This window comes from Diabrotica virgifera, chromosome 1, assembly GCF_917563875.1.
Source record: "Diabrotica virgifera virgifera chromosome 1, PGI_DIABVI_V3a".
Lineage (NCBI taxonomy): Eukaryota > Metazoa > Arthropoda > Insecta > Coleoptera > Chrysomelidae > Diabrotica > Diabrotica virgifera.
The window spans coordinates 204,556,329-204,584,214 of NC_065443.1; the positions used below are offsets into that span (position 1 = coordinate 204,556,329).

Consider the following 27,886-nt stretch of genomic DNA (forward strand, 5'->3'; position numbering starts at 1 on the left):
TTCAATATTATTAATGTTGCTATTAGGATTGAAAACTTTACCTTTCAATTGCCAGATGACGCTAGTCACCTAATCCATACACGTCAGTTGCAATGTGGGGATAAACTTTCATGGTTTGGTCACTTCGAGCAGAGAGCAGCAGGCTCTCTACTTGCTATTAGGATTGAAAACTTTACCTTACATAATTTTAAACTCAACTTCTTTAAAATACGTCTAAATTGTCTTCTTTTTTGTGTGTAGATATGACTGTCTGTTTTTTCAATGTGCCTCCAGTATTTTGTCGTTCCATCGTTTTCGTGGTTTTCCCACTGGTCGTCTTCCTATTGGGGAACCGTGATTTCTCCATATTGTTTCAATTCAGGCAACCTGCGGCTCTGTTTGCTCTATTCACTTGATCTTCGATTTCTGTTTCGAGCTTTCCGTAGCTAAATAGTGTGATGCCTATTAGATACTCGAACTTCATCACTTGTTCTATTATCTGACCCTCCGGCTCTAATTTACATATTAGTAAGTAGATTTGATGTTATAACCCTACATTTTGCCTTTTTTGGGGAAATTAACATGTTAAATTATCTGGCGGTTATATTAAATTGGTGCAGCATACGTTGTAAATCATCTTTACTTTGAGGGATTCGTATTGGATTGACGGCATGGCAAATTATGTTAAGTTGTTTTTCTCCCATTTAGTATCCTTTTTTAGTTCTTATCTTTTTTATTATTTCATCCACGATCAGGTTGAACAATAGAGGACCGAGGAAATCCCCCTGTCGTAACCTATTGTGACAGCTTCAATTGGATCAGTTAGTTCTTCCTAAACTTTTACTTTTACTGTGTTGTTCTGGCAGATATTTTTCGTTTTCATTATCCCTACAGGTGTCTCTCTTGCGTACCATAAATTGATAACGTCCTTTAATTTGACCCTGTCAAATGCCTTCTGAAGAGCCACAAAACATAAATATGCCAGTTTGTTGCATTCTACTGATTTCTCTTGAACTGACCTCGTTATAAATATAGCGTCGGTGCATGACCTTCCCGACCTAAAACTTTGTTGTTCTTCTGCTGTTATAATTTCATTCAGTTTGTTTGCTCTCACTTTGGTAGTTAATTTTATTGTTGTTTAATAAATTAATTCCTCTATAATTCTCTCTGTATGTCTTCTCTGTAGGATGCTTGATCTCCATTCTTGTGGTATTCTGTTTTGTTCTATTATTTTTTAGACTAGATTTAATAGTTGTTTATTCAGATCTTGTCCTTCGTACTTTAGGAATTCATTCGATATTCTGTCCTCTCTCTGTGACTTTCGATTTTTTAATTTCCTTAATGCTTCCTTTACTTCTTCCTCTTCAATGTTTATTTAGTCGTTTGTCATCATTTCAGGTGTTGGTGGTTCATTATCGTCACCCTTAGGAAATAGAAATCGAAAGTAATCTACTCATGTTTCCGTGTGAATGTGTTTCGTTTTAATTTGTTCGTTAATCTCTTTTCTTTGTCCTTGATTATTCTCCATATATATTTTTGCGTTCCGTAGAAATTGTGCTCCATCTGTTTTGAAAAGCTCTGCCAGTGTTCTCTTGCCTCTAAATTGTCAATATGGATAATATACCCAGGGCTATGGAATATTCTATTAGCAACAGTGGGTTCTGAGGAAGCTACATTACTACTATGCTGAAGGTTCGCCTGTTGGAGACGGATCACTGGGATCACTGGGGGCTATTTGTAACAAAGACACAGGCCGCTATCGGGTCGCTTCTGATCCCGTTCACTTTATTTTTTTATTGTTATATTTATTCTATGAATTCAGAATAGTTACTCATTTATGAGTTCTCTACTGGTACTTCTCTTTTTGTCTCTTATTAATTCCATTCCCACAAATTGGGGCGTAATGGTGTCAAACACGCAGTTGCGCCCGTGTATAGTTGAACAGTATAGGTACATACACAAGTTTATTGCATAAGTATATTGGAACGTGTGTTGGGCAACACTTGTTCAAACTTGTTTACTTGTGCATGTCAGACTTGCGCAAGTATATTAATAATTAAGCGTGTGTGTGAAAGACTTGTACCTACAAGTTTGACACAACTGGGTTTACAGTATTCGTGTAGACGTACGATATTGGTGCTTCCGGTAGAGTAGTTGGTTTCGAGATGACATGATTCAAGTTTAAATTGGTATATTGTGTATGCACCAGAGACATGTTAAGCGTAGACAAGGCATACTAAGCAAAAAAGTCGATCGGTGGTCTATCTATTTCTTTTTACTAAGCGATACCGCTCATATGACGGACAAAGATGGCTAGACCACTCAAAATGAATATTGACCAATGGCGTCCTTGATATCGGCGTTACACCTAGATGCACAGAGCGGGCCCATAGCTAGCCTAATCTAGAGATTATTATATCGTCGGTTTACTGCCAAAACCAGATAAGTTACATTTTGTTAGTTTTGTGAAAATCAAGTTTAAAAGTTTAAACTTACAGTAAAACAACTACATGAAAGGAAACAGTTAATAACCGATAAAATAACATAGATTGTGGTACTGTGAAGATAATTAACGCCAAAAATCAGAAGAAAAAAAATTAGGAAATGTTAAAGAATTTAAAAAAATGCAAAAAAAATCTGTAACTTATTTTGCCTGAACTGATTGGCGTAATTTGAAACTTGTCTTAAAGTATCTTTAACTTAAATGTTAACTTCAGGATCACTATCTTCAAGTGCTGGTTCACGAATATTGTCTTGAACATCGTCGGAGGATGGTAAATTATAATAATATGAGTGAAATTCATCTGGAATCACACCCGATTTGCACAACTTCAATAAATCTTGTTTTTTTTTAACTTATAGGTCGCATCTTCCTATACGCGTCCTTTAGCGTTATTTCTTTCAAATTAGGTATTTTTCGACTCCTCCCAAAAACGTTTATCTCTTTGTGTTCTGATTAATTATTTATATGGGAAATAAGCCACAATTAAAATGAAAAAAATAAAAAATAATTTTATTAACGTTTCGACGCCCAAATCGGGTGCCGTTGTCAAAATACAAAATATTACTAAAATAAACAAAAGAGTTGTTGCTAAGCAAACAAATTCTTCTAATAATTTATTTAATCTCACTCATTTATATTGGCAATTCAGACATATATTATACATTTTAAAGTAGAAGACTTTAAAATGATATTGCCAATATTTATGAGTTGCGTTCCTGGGACGACTTACTGAAAGATAGTTCATTCGATTACATGAAATCAACCCCAACTCAAGAATATCCGTCATAAAAAATTATAGCATGTGATCTGTCTTTAAAAAGACAACCAAATGCAACGACAGTAAAATTCTCGCGTTAGAGACTTCATAGTAAATCACAAGGGAAAACCAGGAAAAACCCTGCGATACTATCCCGACATCGTAAGTATTTAGTCTTACATTAATTTACTCTCAAAAAATAATACCAAATTCTGACTTGTAACATGTTTAAATTATAAATAATATTAATAATACTAGATATATAAGTAATACTAAAATATAAAATATGTACTAGCTCGATATTATTGATTTACTAATCTTGGTATTTTCTTTCTATTGACTTCCTCTTTCAGTATGGGTAACCACATCCTACTGCATTCTACCGAGGAATTTGCGACACAATTGGTTTCATTTAGCATAATTAGAGCCGCTTCTTTGATTTTTCTCTTTTTACTATCTGATTCTTTCAGGACTATACTTGAATCTCTCCACTGAACTCTATGTTCATTATCCCATGCATGTTTTTTAAACAAATTATCAACTATTGAATTTAATCCAAATAATATTTTAGTAAGTTTTGACATAAACAGTTTATTTACAAATGTACCATTAGATAAAACTTTAAACATAATCAAAACGAAATTAGAGAATGATAATACATTGGCAACTAGGACAAGACTAAATGTATCAGCTATAATGGAGTTATTGACATTATGTACCAATAATACCTATTTTCAACTAAACAATGAATTCTATAAACAAAATTTTGGTCTAGCAATGGGCTCTTCTTTATCTCCATTATTGGTTAATATATTTATGGAGGATTTCGAAACTAATATTATTTCTAAACAAAATTTAAAACCCACAGTATGGTGGAGATATGTAGATGATGTGTTTTCAATATGGCCTCATAGATCAGAATTGTTGGATACGTTCCTGAATATTATAAACGATCAAGAAGAGACAATAAAATTTACAATGGAAAAGGAATACAATAACAGCCTACCTTTCCTCGATGTTTTGATCTCAAAGAAGGATATTGGATATGAGACTCAAGTGTATAGAAAACCAACACACACCAACAGATATCTCAATTACAAGTCAAATCACAACATCAACGTTAAAAAGGGAATCATTAAATCCTTATACGATAGAGCCAAAATTACTTGTTCTAACGAAAATTCCTTTTTAGCAGAAAAACAATTGTTAACATCTGTTTTATTAAAAAATGATTATCCTTTATCGTTTATAAATAAGGCATTGTTAAGATTGGATCGAATGGAACAGAACAACTTAGAACGGGATCCTACAACATTCACCAGAAATAATACGAGGAAAATATCAATACCATATATAAAAGGACTATCCGAGAAACTTAAAACAATAGGAAATAAATTCAACATTTCAACAACATTCAAAACAACAAACACATTGAGATCTATTCTATCTAAAACTAAACCTAACAATGATCAAGAAAGAACAAAGAATTGCATTTATAAAATACCTTGTGAATGCGAACAATTTTATTTAGGTGAGACATCAAGACCATTAGACGTTAGAATAAGTGAACATCAATCTTATATTAAAAATAGAGAATTTGAGAGATCTCAAATATGTCAACACGCATGGGATAATGAACATAGAGTTCAGTGGAGAGATTCAAGTATAGTCCTGAAAGAATCAGATAGTAAAAAGAGAAAAATCAAAGAAGCGGCTCTAATTATGCTAAATGAAACCAATTGTGTCGCAAATTCCTCGGTAGAATGCAGTAGGATGTGGTTACCCATACTGAAAGAGGAAGTCAATAGAAAGAAAATACCAAGATTAGTAAGTCAATAATATCGAGCTAGTACATATTTTATATTTTAGTATTACTTATATATCTAGTATTATTAATATTATTTATAATTTAAACATGTTACAAGTCAGAATTTGGTATTATTTTTTGAGAGTAAATTAATGTAAGACTAAATACTTACGATGTCGGGATAGTATCGCAGGGTTTTTCCTGGTTTTCCCTTGTGATTTACTATGAAGTCTCTAACGCGAGAATTTTACTGTAGTTGCATTTGGTTGTCTTTTTAAAGACAGATCACATGCTATAATTTTTTATGACGGATATTCTTGAGTTGGGGTTGATTTCATGTAATCGAATGAACTATCTTTCAGTAAGTCGTCCCAGGAACGCAGCTCATAAATATTGGCAATATCATTTTAAAGTCTTCTACTTTAAAATGTATAATATATGTCTGAATTGCCAATATAAATGAGTGAGATTAAATAAATTATTAGAAGAATTTTTTTGCTTAGCAACAACTCTTTTGTTTATTTTAGTAATATTTTGTATTTTGACAACGGCACCCGATTTGGGCGTCGAAACGTTAATAAAATTATTTTTTTCATTTTAATTGTGGCGTATTTCCCATATAAATAATTAATCATAAAAATGCCACAAGGAAATAGCTTCAGAACAACATTTGTGTTCTGAGGTATGATCATACCTATACTCAAGGATTCCTGGTTTAGCCTTTTGGTATCGAAAACACTTACCTTTTAACCAGTTTACCTTTTCGTTGTTTATGTCTCTCGTTTTATCTTTAATAAGCTTAGAAAGGCCTTCTAAGTCAAGAAAATCTTTATATTTGAGTTCCTGCACAACAAACGGTTTCTTTTTTGATGATGTTGGTCTGGCCATGCGAAATATTGTTAGCCAATTATGCATTGTATATACAGGAACATACTTCTGGGCTCGTTCAATGGCACTGTGCATACTGTCCACTTCCATGTAGCTGTGTCCACTTTCCAGAAACTTTTGTGATTTTTTTGAACCAAATACAGTAACAAAGCGCTAACATTTTGGTTCTTGTTTTGTCCACTGCAAGTGTCGGAAAACACTGATAATGCATTTACAGTAGTGGGAATCTGATTAATATAAGTAAAGAGGCAGGTACCAATTTCTAAGCTACCCCTTTTCCCATGACGCTCTACCCAGCTATAACAAAACGCATTATTTGGCGGTGCTAGTTACACTGTCAAATTATAAGTGCAAATTTTTCGACTGTAGTACATTGGACTCACGTCGCAACTCGGTATTTGAAGCACACATTGCAAGTCAAATATAGCACATACAAATTGGCCTCTTTCATAGCTCTAGCTTTGTCTCTTGCTTTTGCTGTGTAGCAATCCTCTTTTCGAGCCACGTGTTCTTCATATTGCGTCAGTAATTGCTTTTTCTTTTCTTCATCATTAGTCTTGTATTGTGTGCAGAGCTGGCATTGATTTTTCTTTGGAGTGAAGAAAGAATAGTTGTAATTATTACAAAAAATGCGTCTATAAGTGATTGAAGATACAGGTGAGGTGCCATCATGTTCACATAATTGTTTATACATTGAGTACATTTTACTTATACTCAATTTACAATCTAGATATTTTCGTTTAGTAGAACTTCTCGTATAGTGGGACTCCAGTACAGGAAATCTTTCAACATGTTTTTTTCAGCGGTCCTCTACCTCTTTTATCGAATCCTGTAAATATTTTACCTTCACCCTTATTCAAAAACGCATGCTCAACCACTTCTTTGCTAATGCAAAGAGTTTGTAAAAAAAGCTTTGCAGACTCATTTACAATGTTTACAGAGCCCTCTGCGATGAAATAACATTGCAGCAAAAACAAGATAAGTGTCGTTTTAATTTAGTTTGGCGGTGCAAATTTTCGTCAGATAATTCACGTAAAAAAAAATTAAATGACACTTATCTGGTTTTGCACACTTGGGCATGCTAAAGTAACGATAAAATAAACTGGAAAAACAAGATAATTGCACTTATCTGTTTTATACGCATAGTCATTCTATAAAAATCTACTACGCTTCAACAGCAAAAATAAGTTAAATGGCATCTAACCGGTTTTTCTAGAAGAATTAATTTTCTTTTTGCATATGAAATTTGTACTTTTCGTTAAATGTGCACTTAACTTGTTTCAGTTGTACAGTTTTGACCAAAATGAATAATTGCCAAAACAAGCCTACATAATTCACCTCTTTTCCATTGTCTGACACTTATAAGTTTTACGCAGTACATTTATATACGAATTTTGATTACGAAAATGCACTTAACTCAAACATGGTAAAAATGTACTTACCTGGTTTTGGCAGTAAACCGACGATATCTATGGTATGCACACTTGTACGTGTGGTGTTGACACATTACATTCGGCATACCTGTACAATAAACTTGTGCATGTATAATGTTCAAGTATACAGGTACGTCTATGGGGCCCTTAACATGTCGGAATTAGGGAGCGCAAAAGTCGCAGAACCAGAATAGGATACATGGAACAGATTTGTAGAACATAAATACAATAAATAAATTATTGTATAAATTTGTATATGCGAATGTTAAACACTACATTTTATACTTATGTTAAAATAAATATCCCCGATAATAAGCTAAAAATGTAATTTAAATGGTACTAGTTGTTTTTTGTGTAGTTCGCTAATGTTTTGATAGATTAAGTAACTTTTAATGTGATTTGTAAACAATAAGATATTTATTTAAATTGCGTGGCGTCGATAATTTCTTATAAATAATCATTTGCGTCAATTTAAATGTTTTAAAAATAAATTATAATTGGGATGATTAATACAATTTCTAATTATATGTACATTATTTTCGCTTGTTTTTATATTAGTAAGTGCAACAATAAAATGAAAACTCTATAGATTGTTCATTTAAAATTGAATAAAAACGGCATGTAATTACTCTTATCAGAAAGAGAATGATATATCTGTAACGCAGACGATGCATTAATGATAGCCAAAGATAAAGATAGTCTGCAAAGATTAGTCCACAGATTTAACATATGAGCAAAAGAATTCAATATGACAATTTCATCTCAGAAAACTAAAACAATAGTAATCAGTAAAGGAAAAATCAGATGTAAAATAGAAAATGATGCTATCAGTATTGAACAAGTAGTGGAAATAAACTTGGACTATTACCTTGGAATTACATTGTCAAGCTACGGAGACCTAGACAAAGAAGTGAGAAATCAAGTACAAAATGCAAATAGATTAGCAGAGTGTCTCAATAACACTATATGGTGAAACCAACATATTAACACTGAGATGAAGTCAAGAATTTATAAAGCCAGTTGAAAACCAATAATGACATATGCATCAGAAACAAAACTCGGACCCGATACAGCCACAACACCAAAATTATTGGAAACGGCAGAGATGAGACTACTGAGAAGAATTACATGAAATACGCTGAGAGATCGAAAAAGGAGTGAAGACATTAGAAGACAATGTAACTTACAGTGTATAAACGAATGGGCACTAAACAGAAAATAAGAATGGAACAACCACATAACCAGAATGGGGAGACACGTGTGGTCAAAATAGCACGAGATAAATCACCAATCGGTAGAAGAAGTATCGGCCGACCGCGCAAAAGATGGAGTGACAACCTTCCATAGAGGTATCAATCCGCCAATGAACAAGCAGAATTGCTTATAAAGAGGAAGAAGAACAAGAAAGAGGATAGGTATACCAAATAAGTTGGAACAAAACTTCATCTGTTTTGAAATCATAAACACCATGGATAGTGCTCCGACTAACGATTAGAATATTTAATTTCGAATAATGAATTTTATTTCATAAAATTAGCCATTTTCTGCTATTTTTAACTTTAATCATCAATATCTCAGGAAATATGAGATACAGCTAGCATACGACCCCTATTCTCTTTTAAAAAATCTTTGATTACGTCAATACGTTCAAATGGATGACGTCACTAGTTATGGTATATAATATGCCAAAAAATCATAATTTAAAAATAAAAATCGACTTGTTTCGGGATTTTCCTGTAATTTTCGTGTAATTTTGTGATTTTCCGTAAGTCGCTGGCTTACGAAATAACTAATTTATTCCTTTCATTTGCACCATACTGTACAGACAAAACTGTAGCCGTGAAAATTCATTTATTACGGTGTCCAATCTTTCATATCTTCTACTTTCTTTCTCATGTCAGAATTTCACTTATTATCTTTGAGCTTACGTTATGATACAGTAAAACCTGTGTAAAATGAAATTTCATACTCGTGAACCAATTGTTCTTCAAATCCACGAGGAAAAAATTAAATTCCTGTAGCTGGCTGTATACCATAAATCACAAAAAATACAAGATCCTTTGTAAAAGGTATATTTAAAAGACCCCAATAAGGGTTACATCACAAAACAAAACGTTTTCGGATTAATAGGTAATCCATCATCAGTGTTAAGCCAATAGCATGCATGCTGTAGTATTATAATATCACCCTGTACAAAAAGATGTTTTTATTGAAAGTTAATAACCAAAGTAAATAATATAATCGTTCGCCCATGACCGAGGCCGCGCGTGATGTTGAAATAGTTTATTCTATATAAAAGTGAATGTCCCATGATATAGATATTATTATTGTACTCAGTATCTAGTTAATGTAAGGTAGGTCGTTACTGTTATATGTAAACACGTTGTTATCGTTAGTCATTGATGGAGTTGATTGTAAATATAATGCATCTGAACCAAGAAAGAGAGTTTTAATTAATTGGACCTAGAAGGCATTATCATCACACATTTCCTTACAATGCGTGAGCCACCAAAAAGTTATGGGTGAAAACACTTTAAAAGTTTCAAAATCTTAAATGATACTAGATATTATTATTATTACAGATGGATGTTGCAAATATTCCTGGATATAACCCAGGGCAACACAGGACTCTAACCCACGTGGATGTGATATGCAAGGAATGAACCTCACATATTGAAAATTGAGTGTCAACTGACACTCAATGCAGTTGACACTCAATTTTCAATATGTGAGGTTCATTCCTTGCATATCACATCCACGTGGGTTAGAGTCCTGTGTTGCCCTGGGTGATATCCAGGAATATTTGCAACATCCATCTGTAATAATAATAATATGTAGTATCATTTAAGAGCTTGAAACTTTTAAAGTGTTTTCACCCATACTTTTTGGTGGCATGCATGCTATTGGCTTAACACTGATGATGGATTACCTATTAATCCGAAAACGTTTTGTTTTGTGATGTAACCCTTATTGGGGTCTTTTAAATATACCTTTTACAAAGGATCTTGTATTCAATTGTTCTTCATACAGAGGATTTTACGTTGCCTAGGTTTCAATGTATAGTTGTATGTTCAATAAATTGTGAGATAATTGATGGTGTCCTTGTTTTGTTTTTGTGCAATAAAGTTTTCTTCTGGCATATATCTCCTCTGCTATATGCGTTGTATATATAGACTAGGAGCCGGTATATGTGAAATTTGCTAATCATTTTAGGCACGATAAGAGCCTATAATTTAAATAGTAGAACTTAAAAGAAAACGTATGAACACTGTGCCCTCACTGTTTAGTGGGACATGCGTCGACAGTGGCACATCAAACTTTCCACTTATGGACGGGATAAATAAATTAAAAACTACGCTCCCTCACTCCCAGAATTCAATTTTTTCATTTTTTTTAGGTACTATGTGATTAAAAAATAAGACTCGCGTTTTAGATAAGATTTCGCGTAATTTGAACCCACTACTCCCTTACCACTTCACCCACCATCAAAAACTTAATTTTTTGTTTTTATTTTTATTAGATGGGATGCAATCAATTTTAAAAATTTCATAAGATTCACAATCATAGTTGAGGCTTTTACAAAACATGTTTATTTTTTATAGATCCGTAGGTTGAGTGTACATAACCTCAAAAAAAATTTTTTGGAAAAAAGCGTATAACCATTTTTTGGAGATGGCCGCAGGTCTAATTTTTTTTATTTTATGTATGTTATCAAACACTAGATTTTTATTTTTTTCAGATGTTTCCCTAATGTTCGCCACTTTAAACAAATCCAAAAAACTGTTTTGGGGGGGGGGGCTTAGAGAGTGAACGTGTTTCTCCCATTTTTAAATGTTCTAAAAGGACTCAATTACATCAATTTATATGTTACCTATAAGTATATATAGGTATAGGTGAAATTACTATACCTAAACATTGATTTGATATATTTGTATTCTATAAACTAGGGAAAATCTCCAAAAACCCCCTAAAAACAGTTTTTTCGATTCTTGGTGGCGAACATTACGGAAAAATCTGAAAAAAATTGAAAATATAAAGTGCGTTCGCAGAGCCTGTCGGCGACTAAGTGATAAATTGTCAGAAAATCGCATGCGCACTTTAAAATAATATAAATAATACCGTTAATAGTAAATACTATATGCTTCTTTTCATGAGCATTTTTCAGTGCGTCACAAATGATAGAAAAAAAGGTAAGTCCGTGATAATACACATTTATGACATTTATTCTAACATGACATTTTAGTTAAATCTGACAGTTGTCACATTATATTTGCAATTTGGCATAAAAACAAATCAATTGAGTTTATTGCATTTATAAAATGGTATTTTCTTTGATTTGTATAGTCTTATAAATTGTACAGATTATACCTATTCGTAGATATATTATATAATTAGTAAATAATTTTTTTTCGATTATAGCGCCATCTATTGACAACTAGAATAAATGTTATAAATGTCACCGACGAAATGTAATCACCGATGTGCGTTTTTTTCTGTCACATACAATTTAATGCGTTAGAAAGAAATCGAAAAACTGTGACGCACTGAAAGATCCTCATGAGAAAAAGCATACCTCGTATATACAGTGATGAGCGTGCTAATAACCGGCAAAATAGCTCAAAGGATGGAAAACATAATACATTGCGAAACAAAAAGAGATAAAACTAGTGGAGGTGGAAATTAGCGTTATAAAATTCTACTGTCACAGTGACAGTGTTGTCATGCACCTCTGATACGTCTAAAGGTGGGAAACTATGTAATGCAATATTAATTTAAACGTTTATTTATAACGATAATTTCCACCTCTACTAGTTTCATCTCTTTTTGTTTGGCAATGTATTGTGTTTTCCATCTTTTAAGCTATTTTGCCGGTTATTAGCGCGCTCATCACTGTATTTATCTGTTAAATATTGTTATTAATATTAATGTATTAGTTATTATAGTTATTACGGTACCAAGGGTATTATAAGGGTATAATACCCGTGGTGCCTTTAACGTTTAATGTCCGACTAAATTATTCTTTATATGCAAAAAATTTTAATGAATTTAGAATTAAATAGTTTTCAAATTAGTACATTTACCAGCAATAGTCGTAACGTAATAATTGTGATAACCATAGTTTTACTTAGGTTGTTATTTGTCAACTTGATAGTATTTAACTAGTTATTTAAATTTAATACCCTAGGACGTTATTTTTCAAAATAACGCCCTAGGGCCTAGAGTATTAAATCTTACTTAACTGACTTCGAAATCATGTCATTATTTGTCAAATAATATACCAGTCTGACATTAATATTAATTAATAGTAAATATACCTTGTATATATTTATCTATTAACGGTATTATTTATATTAGGTGAGGTTAGGAGTTGTCAGGTCTCCGCGAACGCACTTATAGCGTTTGATAAAATAAATTAAATAGAAAAAAGTTAGACCTGCAGCCATCTCCATATTGAAAGTTTATCATGAACTCTGTAATATCAATGATTGATACCACACCGGCACAAATATAAAAATAGGTCACCCAAAACAATCAAAAAAGAATAACACGCGAAAGAAAAATTTTCACTTCTTTGATTTCTCCGCATTGCCGTATTTAAGGAAAGTGTTTGTAACAAGTATCTTTTAATCCCATATTTCCAAAACGTGACAAGATCCCAACGAAAATGATTTCTTCGCAATAACATTGGCGCTTCAAAATTTCTCTGGAATCGTTCCAAACATCCGTTTTGTTTGTAAACGCTATGCTTACATCTGCATACAGATCTGAAGTTTATAAAAAGAAGTTTTGACACGAAAATAACTTCAAGTTTATCGCGAGATCGATAAAAATATATATTTAAACTAAGAAAATTATGGTTACGCAGTCATTGGGTTATGTAAACAAAAATAAATCAAAAAAATATGCGTTTTGGAAATTGCAGCTAAAATAAATATATAGGAATAAATTTTGTGGGAACGCGATAAAAGTACACGTAAACTCATCACCAATTAGTAGATATAATAATTTTACTCGTAGATAGTACAAACTCATCACCGCATTAAAACCAAGATTTTAAAATAGACTTAATTAGAGGGATTTGCAAACTCATCACTGGCCTACCTGCACCCCATGACAGGTAATAACGATCATACAATTCTTGCAAGATTTGCTAATGTGAAAGAATAATTCAAATCAGGATGTATTAAATGCAAGGTGGTGGGATTTTACTTTAATCTCCACTAAATGTTGAGAAAAAGGTTATTTAACTGCTTTTCCTCTCTAAGGGTGTAATTCCAAATATTTTAGGACCATGGTACAGTAAAAAAGAGATATTTTCCTTCGATATTAATGGCGGACTTCAAAGGACGTAGTTCAGAATGTGTTTGGTTTTATAATGGTGTAAATGATAATAAAAAATAATCGGTTGAGAGAGGACATTTAATAACCCTGAACAATTTAAAAACAAATAACTAGGACGAAATCTTCTTGTTCAGAGGTGCAAATCTACTAATGAATGTTGATGATCACATTTGTGATGATCACACTGCTTCTTGCAATATGGATCAGATATTGTATGTCGTTAATCCCTGTGCACTGCCTTATGTTTCGGAGCCAGGACGTTTTCTTGCGTCCCATTCCACGCTTGCCTTCAATTTCACCCTCGATTATTATAAGTTAAAGGAACTGGTATTTTTCATTTCGCATGATGTGACCTAGATACGCCTTTTTCGTTTTCTTGGTGGTTTCGAAAAGTTGGTGTACTTGGTTGATTCTTTTAAGGGCATCTACATTTGTGACTTTCGACGTCCATGGTATCTTTAGGATTCGGCGATAAAGCCACACGGAAGCTTCTACTCTGTTTATATCCCTCGTTTTGGGTGTCCAGCCCTCTGCTCCATACAGCAGCACCGACCATACGTAGCACTTAGTAAACCTTAGTCCCAGTTGAAGATCGAACTCTGAACAGGTCAGTACCTCTCTGAATTTTACGAAAGCTTATCGAGCTTGCTCAATTCGACACTTTACCTACTTTCCTGTCCGATGCCCATAGTCTTCAAAAAGCCACGTTCCCAGGTATTTAAATTTGGTTACTCTTCAATGGACTTGGTATTCAGTGTTGTGGTGGAATTTTCAAGTGCAGCCAAGTTTCTGGAGATAATCATGTATTTTGGTCTTTTTGGTATTAATCTCTATATGACGAAATAAAAAGAGTTAAAAAGCGTAATAATTTGTCCATTTATTCCGGGTTGAATTGAGCACGAGAGTACGATACAGAAAAAGAGTCATTAGGCACTAATCTTGACAAGAGTCTAATAATAGTAGTCTCCCGTTTTATACCGTTAACGCGGCTTTGGGAATATAGCACGGTAGTCTGCTATATCTAGGGCCTACGGTACACAAGGATGAGAGTCTACATGTGGTTTTTTATGTCCCACAACGCGTTCCCACTTAATTCGCAAATCTTCATCGTAAAAGGTACAGTTTGTTCCTAAAGTGAGATGCACCATTGACGGCCGCCTAATAGCGGCTGCCTAATAGCCTAATAGCGTTTAGCGCTCATTGTTAATAATTAAAAATAACAGCTTAGTAATAAAATAATAACAAAAATTTCGGGATCTTGTAGGGGAGGCTTTAAACTTTGATTTGGTTACTTTCTGACCTTCATAGTAATAATTTTTAACCGAGTTATTAAGCCTTGAAAATGGCCATTTTCGTGTTTTTCAAATTTTAAATCGCATGTAACTCAACAACAATCAATTTTAGAAAAAAATCGCAAGAGACCTTTTTTGCTCAGAATGACCCAAAGAATAAAAAAAAATGTTCGAAGTAAAAAAATTGATTTTTTGAATTTGTTTAAAAAAAATTGTTTAAACAATTTTCCGACCGCGGTACCTTCTGTCACCCTGTGGATTTGTTATAAGGACCTCTTTTTGAGTAAGTTTGTGCAAAATAAACGAATCGGAATAATTTACCTAACGGGGGTTAGCATACAGCCTGGATTAATTTAATTTTAACAATCATCCTGTGAATATTTGATAAAAATATTCCGTGAAAAATGTATGATATGCGCTCGACCTTGTAATACCTATGTTTTTTTTCTCGAAACACTAGCAACGTATTTCTATATTTGTGACAAAGCGGTCAATGCATTTGCTGTTTAATAATAGACTGTGTTAACAGGTAGTCTTTTATATATCAGTTTAGTTGTTTAGTATTTCCTGTTTCGTGATAATTTATTTAAACTGAAAACTAATATGTCTTTCATCGATTGGCCTTGGCAATGCATCTGACGGAGAAAAACGACATTGTTGACCACTTAATTATCCTAAGCAAATAAATGGAATGCAATTTAATCATAGTGATTGCTTTTACACACGGTTTTAATTTATTATTATATAAATAATTATTTTGATTATACTATATATTGGCTGAATTGGCAATACCACAAAAGCTAATTATTAGACTCATTAAAGTCACAATGGATGTAACTCAGAACTCAGGCATGTGTACGAACACAAAATCACCGGACAGACTTTTTCAAAATCTCGCAGGGACTGAAGCAGGGAGATGGGCTGGCCCCAACATTGTTTAACCTGGCACTGGAGTATGCGGTTAGGCAAATGCAAACTGGACGAGGAAACCTACTGACGAACAGAACGGTTCAACTGGCCGCTTATGCCGATCATATTAATATTAGATATGAGTAGAACATCAACAGGAGCACAGGAAACATACGCATAGTTAAAAATACAAACTAAAAGGTTAGGTCTGGAAAAAATTAAGACAGAAATAAACAAAAATAATGATACAAACGAGAAGAAATATAATCTCACAAAACAGTATACATGAAGATGACATTGAAACGGTTGGAAAGTTTACATATCTGGTATTAGTAAAAAATATGCCGACGGATCAGAAGATTGAGAAATAAGGAAGAGAATAAAGCAGGCGCACAAAAGCTTACTTTGCCCTCTCCCATATATTTCGGTCTAAAATTTTCCACTGCAATACAAAGATGAGAATCTATAAAACCTTAATTCGACTAATAGACCTATGGCAGTGAAGCATGGGTCACGAAAGAAACATCCAAAAATAAACTCGACACATTCGAAAGGAAAGTATTGACGAGAATACTAGGACCTGTGAGGGAACATGGAATCTTCAGAATTCGATGCAACAACGAGCTTTATCAAATTTATAAGGAAACGTCCCTGTCAGACTTCATTAGAATACAAAGATTGCAATGGGCCGGACATGTGATAAGAATGGGAGAGGATAGGCTATCAAAAAGAACACTGAACGCTACAATGCAGGGAAAGAGACCGGTTGGAAAGCCAAGAAAGCGCTGGGAAGACACAGTAAGCAGCGACGCACAAGCACTTTTAGGAGTCCGTGTATGGAGAAGAGCAGCCAGACACAAACAAGGGTGGAGACAAAAAATAAAGGAGGCCAAGGCTCAATTTGAGCTGTAGTGCCATAGAAGAAGAAGAAATAATTATTTTAATTCTGCTTCATTTCTTCTCTATTTTTTTCTAATTAGTTCTTCCTTTTATAGGCACTACAGTTCAAGACAGACAGTGATAACCAAAAAACCAACATTCGAGTAGGAAATCTGACAACAGAGGAGAATTAAAAATACCAGTGATATGGAGGTCCATATCATTGAGAATTACTGACAGCGTGTGACAGGGACGCACCGTGTCCCCTTTCTTATTTACTATTTATTCTGAAAAAATGCTTTAAATTAGTACTGGAAAATATTGAGAGACAGACAGTGATAACCAAAAAACCAACATTCGAGTAGGAAATCTGACAACAGACGAGAATTAAAAATACCAGTGATATGGAGGTCCATATCGTTGAGAATTACTGACAGCGTGTGACAGGGACGCACCGTGTCCCCTTTCTTATTTACTACAGTAGAACCCCGAAAATCCGAACTAATTGGGGGGACAGCCTGTTCGGATTCCGAAAAGTTCGGATTATCCGAAAGTTAGCCTAACCGTTGATAGAAATATTAATATTAGCCTAACTAAGAATTCAAAGCTTACATTGTCTTTGATTTCGAGTCGGAAAGTGGTCTCGCAAGAGTGTGGACAATATTTTTAGGACTCAAGTTGACTAAGAGAAAACCGAAGTAAGTTTATATTTAACCTTTATAAGCACTACGCATAAAGTACGTATTTATTTTTAAGACATTTTAAATGTCAAAGTCCTACTAATCCTACATTGTTCAATTAGCTGGTTATACTCTGTATAATAAACATGTTGTTAAGTTTTTGTCTTGAATTTTTTAATTTTTTTTACTTTCCGTTGGTTCGGATTTGCCGAACGTTCGGATTAGCGGGGTTCGGATTTACGGGGTTCTACTGTATTTATTCTGAAAAAATGCTTTAAATTAGTACTGGAAAATATTGACGAGTTATGAAAGTGTCACAATTTCAAACATGCACAAATTATACTGTAAACGCTGTAGTTGTTTGACATTAATACAGTAGAGCGTCGATAATCCGAACCAATTGGTACAGGGGTAGTTCGGATTATCAAATTGTTCGAATTATCGAACATATGTTCAAAATACATACAAAGCTCATAAACATAGTACGTATGTATGTACATACGTTTTAGTTACAAGGAATAAAACACCTGCATAATAAACAAATTATATTGTATGTATTTCTGCATAAACAAAACAAAAATCCGCGGTCATATTTTGCCCATATTGTCATATTAAATCCAAAAATTCGGTCCGCGATCATATTTTTTAATTTTTTTGCGTTCGGATTAGCGAACATTCGGATTACCAGGGTTCGGATTATCGACGCTCTACTGTACGTTAACAAAAAATAACAGAATATACTAATAAACTGGTCAATTACATTAAACAGCAAAATTATTATCATTATACAGCAAAAAATAATCGAAAAAATAGGGATTTAAATCGTGAACATTATCAAACAACGATTTTATAGATTTCACAATCAAACTAAATATCAAAAATAAGCTCGTGTCACATTTGGTATCATCACGTGCTTAAAGTCCACTGTTGAATATAGGCATCCTCTAAAAACTTCCATTCAGATCTCTCTTGAGGTGTTGAAATCCAGTTGGGACGTATCTTCTTTATGTCGTCAGTTTATCTCGTGGGTGATCTTCCCGATTTGTGGTGGTCTGCTCTTGGTCTCCACTCCAAGATTTTTTGGTTCCATATATTATCTCTCATTCCAGCGATGTGTTCGAAACACCACTTCTACGAATTTCTTCGTTTCGTACTCTATCTCTCTAATATCTAATAAACCATGGTGCAGAAAATGCGAAATGAAAGAAGAGTCTGCCATACACATCATAAGCCATTGAAATGGAAATTAACTGGTCACCTGATGATTGCACCAGAAGAGATCCTAATACTGCAATAAGAAAACTGTTGGCCTTCGTTGAGTCCACAGGACTTATTGAAGTTTAATGAAAAAACAGGATATGGTACAAAGGCCTTATGACCAAGTGCTCCAGATATAAACATGTCGGGTCTGGATTAAGAAGAAGAAGACCCTATTTGTAAAACGGTATGCCCAATAATAATCTTTCTATTTTACGTTGCGTCACTTGTAATTTACGTGCAGATATCCTTGTGAGAGTAAGTTTTTCTGTGCCATATGTAAAAACAGGTAGGACTGGCTTAAAAAGGCTCTTCTTGTTAGGCTGATAGGTCCATTATCTTTAAAAATATCAAGCATTTTTCCATATGCTGTCCATCCTAATAGAGTTATTTTCCTTAGCAGTTCAGAAGTATCCCTGCTAATTTTTACCGTATATCCAGGGTATGTATAGCTGTCAACAACTTCAATTTCGACGTCTTCTACATTAACAGGAAGGCTCAGAACTTTTGATTTTCCGAGCAAATTTGCTATATGACATTGTTACTCACGATTAAAGTTGGATTTATGCATATACAATCTTGAAATCAAAGAAGAACAACTGTTTGGGTGCTCCAAGGCGAAACAAAACCAAAGTCACGCGATGTCGCAATGCTTTCAAGAAAAAAATTGTCTGCTTTGTGTCTAAAATTATACATGTGATTATTAATAAATTAGAAGGTTGTTGACCTGCAAAAAGGAAATGGTATAAAAGCATTTGTTTACCGGATGTTTTCTCCGAAACGCGAAAAAGAAATTTTAAACGTCGAATAATTCTGGACCAAGACAAGCCCATTCAGCATAAAAACATGGAGCTTTACCACTAAAAACGTTGAATTAATCCTCCGTACATCCCTGACTTAAGTTATAACGATTCCTCTGTTTCCAAAAATCAAGTGTGTGGTCGACAATTTTCACAATCAGATGAAACTGTTGAAGCATTTAAAGAGAGAATCTTGCCTATAACTTCTTCTGATTGGAATAAATGGTTCGACAATTGGCATGCAATTCGAAATATTTGTATTTTTTTCTATCCCAAAATTAAAGCGTATATAAATATGAATATTATATTTAAGCGGAATTCAAGTAGAGCTCTTGGATTCGATTCTTGTTAATGGTTCCATTAGCTAGGATACTAGTTTTTCATATAATTTCGATAGTGTTGTGAAAAGGATGATTATAGATAGGAGATAAGTATACATCTACATCATGACGTTTACCAAGCAACATGACTTTTCTCTGGGGTTTACTAATGGTAGGGAAGCCCAAGCAGGGATTTTTGCAGTTAGTCGATCGCGTCAGAAAATCACATGGGGAGAAACCTTGTACCCTGTAAATGTACTCCTACCATATATTATGAACTCTGAATACAGAGCATGCGCTCAGGGCAGTCCGTAAAAAAATCTATCCTTAGAAAAACTCGAAATCGTCAGAAAAACAAGGTAAGCTCAGTACATTAAGAACAGTATATATTTCAGAAATCTGACGATTTGAGCGGGGCGCGAGGAAATGGACGAGTTACAAAATTTCACAAAAAAGCGAATATTTCGCGAAATGAACGTCAGATCCAAAAAACTAAAAAATACGTGTTCAAAATATTTTTCAATAATCTATCCATGATTCCAAACGTGACACCCCACGGAGAGTGGTGGGGGTAACTTTAAAATTTTAAATAGGAACCCCCGATATTTCGCGAAATGAACATAAGACCGAAAAGCTAAAAAATACGTGTTTAGCATTTTTCAAAAATATATCGAATGACTCCAAACACGACCACCACGAAGGTGGGGTGGGGGTTACTTTAAAATCTTAAATAAGATTTTTTATTGTAGATTTGAATTCCTTACGTAAAAATAAGCAACTTTTAATCAAGACATTTTTTCGAATTATGGATAGATGGCACCATCGGAATGGGATAGATGGAATCGGAAAAAACTATTTTAGGAAATGGAAAATTATATTAAAAAATGGAAAATCCCAAAATGGAAAACTTAACCTTTTTTAGTATTGGGATATAATCTTCACTACGGATGGACTCGAGCCGAGCCGAGCCAAGCTTTTGACAAGCTTGAGCTCGGCTCGACGTTTCGTCCCCAGCTCGAGATAGAAGCTCGGCTTGAACTTCGAGCTGCAGGTTGAGCTCGTGGCTCGTGTCGACTCGGCTTGAATAGTTCAAGCCGAGCCGAGCTCGAACGGCTTTTGGTTTAAGAAATATCCAATTTATTCCATATTTAACGGACACACTGTATATTGAATATACATATTTGTAGTCTGAATTACTTATTCTCAAACAAAAGTATCAGTCGTAGCAGAAATAAATGAATTAGAAAAAGAAATACGAGTATTCGCTAAAATATTGACAAGCTCGTTAAAGAAAGCTCGGTTCGGTTCCAATTCAAGCTCAAGAAACAAACCGGTTTGAGCTCGAAGCTCGTCGGATGGTTACAAGCTCGAGCTTGTAACCACCATGCCTAATCTTCACAATCCAATATGTCCCCATAAAACTTTAGTAACTGCAAATTTAGCACCCTTGCCTCCCCTACTTTAAGTTTTGAAAATATATATTAGCCGTACTACTGCAGCGTACATAGTGAACTAGATTATGAAGAATTAATTAAAATTGATTAAAATTTAATAACAATAAAACACTGAAAACGTTTGTTTTGTATACTTCCAAAAAATTTATTATAACTATGTGACTACAGCTGTGTCAAAAAATAACTTCGAAATAAAACTGAACATCATTAAATAAATAGCAGTAAACAATGGCTATAACGAACAAACAATTAATAAAATTTTAAACCAAAAACTCCATAAGAAAGCCCTGAAATTAATCTATCCACCACCACAGAAAGAACCCAGTACCTTCTGCTCTATCACATATACTGGCAAAAAAGAAAGGAATAACACCAGCTTTCAGAACTAACAACAACTTAAGCAAATATATTAAGAACAATAAGAGCCGAAAGAGAAAACAACTACAGAGTGGTGTCTACAAACTAACTTGTGGTGACTGTCCGAAAACTTACATCGGTCAAACGTCAAAACCTTTGACAAACGGATAGCAGATCACAAAAGTGCTTTCAACAATAGAAAAACAGACACTCAATAGAAAAACAGACACTTCTACATACGCACTTCACCTTCTAGATCATAATCATTATTTTAATGAAGAATTTCAAATTCTGCATAACGTATGGTCCTAAAGTTTTGGGAAAAATTTCACCTGGTCTGATTGAGAAGCAAAATGCATTTAACAAAGAAAGCCATGGAATTGAAATGTCATCAGTTATTGACATTTAATAAACAAAGCAGAATATTTTGGTTTGTGCTCTGCAAAATGTCTTATAAAATTTATATTCGTCGAGGTGTTTATAATATGGTTGGGCGAATGTCGAAACGAGATATTGTTAATATTTATCGAGATCAAAACATAAGCAAATCGACAATTTATCGCACAATCAGAGAATGTGAAGAAGGGATACCATGTGTTAACTTGCGTAAAAGTGGCCGACCGCGGATTTTGAACCATATAAGAGAGGCAAGACTGATTGAAGCAGCTAAGAACAAAATTGGGGTCTCACCAGGGGCGTAGCTACCGCCGTATCAGCCGTATCAATTATACGGGGCCCCCGACATTTAAGGGCCCCATCGCGGCATATCGAAACAAAATTCCATTTACAAAGATTTAACTAAATATTCTACAATTATTTCACTATTAAAACGCTTTGAAACAGTGTATGTTGTTTGGATATCAACATTTTGGTGTAGTGGATTCTTTAAATGTGTATAATATACACATACCTATGTAAATCATATCTATCTATTATCTATTCTCTGCCCCATAAGAACAGAGCTTTATTGTTTTCAAGGTACCTCTCATTGTCAATTCCGTTGGCTGTGTGTGAGTTATTGTATAAAATATATTGAAGAATGCCGAATTGCAATTTTTGTAATCGCTATATCTTTGAATATTTGAGACAGTATGTATTGTTCCGGTATATTATGTATGTTCGTATAATCTGTTCTTTATTTATAATTGTATTTATGTATATCTACATTTCTCCAAGAAATTATCCTACCACCTTAAAAATGGGTCATTTTTTATGTCTCATATTTCCCAAACCTGTTTTCCGATTTAAGTGATTTTTTTAAATGTTATAGTCGTATTTTTGAATAATATCGTTGTAATAATATTGTTGCTAAACAGGTAAATTGTCATTGTATACTGGGTGTACCAATCAAAAAGTAATTTTTTCTCAAAGTTCACCACACCCTGTGGAATATTCTTGCATTTATAAAATATGTACTGAAATTAAAACCCAACTATAGCCTCATGTGTTCTTAACATTCTGTTTTTCGATTCATTCGCTTATGTTGGATAGTAAAAAAGTTAGGTGATACTTTAACAACTAGCCTTATTTTTCATCGATACAGGGTGTTTTTAAATAAGTATGGCAAACTTTAAAGGCTAATTTAATTCTGCATGAAAAAATAATGACAGTTTGCTTTATAAACGTATGTCGGAGATAGGGGGTGTTGATATTTTTCTTACAAACTGACGATTTACTTATTACTCTAAAACCGGTTGATATATGCAAATGAAATTTGGTGGGTTTTAACAGAATTTCATGTTTACCATTGGCGTACACATGGGTCATATTAATCGTATGCGCGCCAATGATGAATATTAAATTGACAATAAATAAATCGTCAGATTGTAAGAAAAATTGTAATAACCCTATGTCGGAGACGAAGCATTTGCACACTAGCAGGTTAATAAAACAAACGCAAACTGTCATTATTTTTTCATGCAGAATTACCCCATAGAGTTTGCCATACTTATTTAAAAACACTCTGTATTGACGAAAAACAAGGCTAGTTGTTAAAGTACCTAACTTTTTTATTATCCAACATAAGAATGAATGAACCAAAAGCGAATGAATAAAACAACAGAATGTTGGCTATAATAGCTTAATAAAATAAAAAAAATCAAAAGGTAATTCCGTACTAAATTTAGGTTGGAACTAAATTTTTATCAAAGTTTCTCTCTCGCTCTCTTGTCGTTTCCCCATTACTGAGGGATCGTAATTTCCCCAATATTCCTAACAATGTTTCTCCATTGGTGTCTATCTTCAGCCGCTCTAAGAGCTTCGCAGAATGAGTTTCCAGCTGAATTCTTTATTTGGTCGGACCATCTTGTTGGTGATCGTCCTCTTGATCTTCTCCCCGGAACGTTTCCAGAAACAATTAATCTCTCCAAACTGTCGTCACCTCTACGAACCACGTGACCAAAGAATTGCAGAATTCGTTGCAGACATATTGTGGACAGCCTGTGGAAATACAAAAGATATTTTCAAGAAAGTATCCAAATTATAATATGATTTGGATACTTTCTTGAAAATATCTTTTGTATTCTTCAACGGGATCACTGTTTAAATAATTAAAAAGGTTTCATTTTTGCACAATATTTACTTTTTTCACTTCTCTGCAGTAATTCACGCTTTTATGAAGGTCTATACGATTTTTTTTTCTACAAAGTTGAAGAATAAAGCTTTCACTTAAGATTTACTAAATTAAATTTGACCCCTGTTTATTTAAATAATTATATTCAAAATTTAAAACACAAATAAAATATGCACCATAAAATATTTTCTTTTATACGAGAAGTTCATGTTACAATTTATGAGATATTGAATTTTTTAACCCCAGCGACGTTATTTAAAAAAGAAGTAATAAACAAATTAGAACAATTTTTAAATGCCATTTTAGAGAAGAGTTTAATTAAAATTTGAATTTATCAATACATTTATTGAAAACATACATAAAAATAAAAATAATGAGATCTTTTGCAGGTTTAAATTCTTTTGGCAACAACCGCGTTTTTGCAATTGAAAATATAGTGACATTTAATAAACAAATTCAATATCTCATAAATTATTAAATATTTTTCGACCAATTTTTTTGCTTAATACTGGAAAATAGCGCAACTTCTTCTATAAAACAAAATATTTTATAGTGCTTATTTAAATCGCAAATACTATTTTTTTGCAAATTTGTTTTTAAAGTTTTATATACAATTATTTAAATAAATAGGGAGTCAAATTGAATTTAGTACGTCTTAGGTGAAAGACTTACCCTTCAGCTTTGCAGAAAAATATTCTAAACACCTTCATTAAAACGTGAATTAACTCAGCAGTTAAAAAAGTAAATATGGTGCAAAAATGACCCTTTTTTAATTATTTAAACAATGATCCTCTTATATGATTTGGATACTTTCTTGAAAATATCTTTTGTACTCACCTAAACTTTGATAAAAAATTTGTTCCAACCTGTACGAATTTACATTTTGATTTACATGTAGTGTAATTTTATTTTACTAGTACTAGACTATAATTATGTAGTCGGGTTTTAATTTCAGCATTTTACAAATGCTACAATATTCCACAGGGTAACGCGAACTTTGAGAGAAAAAATCACAGTTTGATTGGTACACACTGTACATGATGACAACGCATCTGTCTAGCAACAATATTATTACAGTGACATTGTTAAAGAATAAGGCTATAACATATTAAAAAATCACTTAAATCATACAACAGGTTCAGGAAATTCGAGACATCAAAAATGACCAATTTTTAGGTGGTACATACGTTAATTTCTTGAAGAAGTGTATTTGCCTGTCGCTCGCCGTTATACCATAACAACAGAGCTTCTTTGTTTAAGCTCATTTGCAATGCCCATTCATCCTTGGATTGAAAAAGCTGAATCTGTTTTCAAACAATGAGTCTCCACAATTCAAATCTATTTTTCGACTTTGGTTAATTAAAATTTATTAGGTTTATTATTATTATCTATATTTGGGTGTTTTGTGTGTTTTGTTTTATTTCATTATCTTTTATTTTGTACTAATATTGACGATTTATGTAATTTCGGTAAACTGTATTTGTTTTTGTTTTTTTTTCCGACTTTTTGTAAGCTTTGTCCATAAAATTGTAAAATTTTCAGTGGCAATAAAGCATATTTCTATTCGATTCTATACAAGCGTTTTTGCTTCTTTTGTCGCGGGGGAAAAGGGCCCCGCGACAAACTTTGATATGGGGCCCCCGTGGGGCTAGCTACGCCACTGGGTCTCACAGCGAAAACTGGCCAGAAGATTTCATGTTGGAAAGACTACAGTATACAGGACCCTATCGAGTAACAATATTATCTACCGGAAAAGAAGGAAAGCTCCAAAATACACAGAGGATCAATTAGAAAGAATTCCGAGATGTTGCCGCGCGTTAAGGCGAGTACATTTCGTCAACAAGTGGATCGTGATGGACGATGAAAAATATTTTTCCACCTACCTCTACCGTAAGTATACTTTTCCGGACCTGATTGTAGGGAGCAAAGTTGTACTTTTCCTCCCTAGGGAGGAAAAGTAAAAGTGGCGTCATGGTATTTCATTCATGAAATATAACTTATTGACGCCCTGTACAATATCTATTTTCTATTACGTAAGTATCTATACATTTTACCGTTTATTTATAAAACACCCTGTATTTTGCAGGATGGTAAAAAACAGTAAATTGTTATTTTGATTTAACAATGTTTACATTAATAATTTGACTTATATTTGACAGTTGACAGTTATATTGTACCTACTTGTTAGTTTTAGTTCTAATAAATTTTGTTGGTTAGTTATATAAATAAATTAAGTAAAAATGAAAAAATAACTTGTTACTTGAGGAAGCTGGAAAAACCATATGTATAACATGGGAGTAAAGTGCCTTTTCCTCCCTTGAATGATTGCTGCCCTCCGCTACGCGTTGGGCAGTAAACTTCATTCTCGGGAGGAAAAGTAGCACTTTCCTCCCTTGTTATACAAATAGCTATTACTTTGTCCAACTCTGAGATGAAGGGTAACGATGGGTTTTACACGAACGATTACGAAAATGTACCTAATGAAATAAAATTCAAAAGTAAGAAAAAATTTGAGGACAAAATTTTGGTATGGTGTGCAATTTCTGAGGCTGGCTTTATCTCACAGCCCTACATTGGTGTTGTTCGAGGCGAAGCCTTAAACGCAAATATTTATATTCAAAGATGTCTCTCTAAATTGCTTCAGTTTGTGAACACACATCATGCAAATAATCAAATAGTCTTTTGGCCAGATCTTGCTTCATGTCATTACGCGAGGATCACAAGGGACTGGTACGAAACTAACAACATTACCTTTGTACCGAAAGCAGACAATCCCCCAACCTACCTCAGGCTCGTCCAATTGAAGAGTTCTGGGCAATATTAAGTCGGAAAGTCTATAATAACGGATGGGAAGCACAAAATCAGGAACAGTTAAGACGCCGCATATATACAAAAATTAGAGAAATTGACGCCGAGGGCGTCCAAAGGATGATGCAACGTGTCAGGGGAATTATTAGGCAAATCGAAAATAATGGTCCCTTGTCTGTCATTTGAATTTTGATTTATAATAAGGATAGTTAAGTTAAATTGTTGAATAATTTAATAAAAATATAAGATTATTGTGGTCAGAGTTATATGCTTTTGAAATTTTTCCCAAAACTTTAGGACCATACGTTATTCAAAATAAAGGCCTTAACAGGGCCGGCGATAACGGGCCTGCAAGGGATGCACTGCAGGCGGGCGCCCCTGCTTGGGGGGCGCCAAATTGAGATATTTTCTGCTGGTGATATACAAAATACTAATTTAAAAGAAACCGAAGGGCTCGTATGCTACTTTTGCTGGCGGGCGCCTTATATCCTAGCGCCGGTACTGGGCCTTAAGATATCTTTATTAGAATCTATGGAAAATAATAAATTAAAAAATACAGATATAATTCTGAATAACCAACTCGAGACAAACAGATCCCCACTCCTCAACCTCTTCAGTTAAAGACTTTAAAAAGGCAAACACATAGTAAACTAAATCACTTGAAAAAGGCACTCTGCCGAAACAGCTGTAGTCACATAGTTATATTAAATTTTGTGGAAGTATAGAAAACAAACGTTTTCAGTGTTTTATTGTTAGATAAAATGAACTTACATCAAGTAACGGTCGAATCCATCAAAATTTAATAACATGAACTAAAATTGGACAAGATATTATAACGCACCGGATTTT

The 27,886-nt window shown here is 33.7% G+C and overlaps 1 protein-coding gene across 4 annotated transcripts in view; it reads right to left on the reverse strand.

The window, feature by feature from the left end:
* LOC114335071 (cytosolic purine 5'-nucleotidase) overlaps positions 1–27,886 on the reverse strand; it is a 176,565-nt gene that overhangs the window by 54,144 nt on the left and 94,535 nt on the right. Inside the window, exon 1 of one of the 4 annotated variants that reach the window (XM_028285224.2) lies at positions 7,377–7,587. The exons of the other annotated variants lie outside the window; for them this stretch is intronic. Coding sequence (XP_028141025.1) covers positions 7,377–7,453 — 77 coding nt within the window. The 5' untranslated portion in view covers positions 7,454–7,587. Of the gene's footprint in view, positions 1–7,376; positions 7,588–27,886 lie in introns of those variants that run through there. 4 annotated transcript variants of the gene reach the window in all.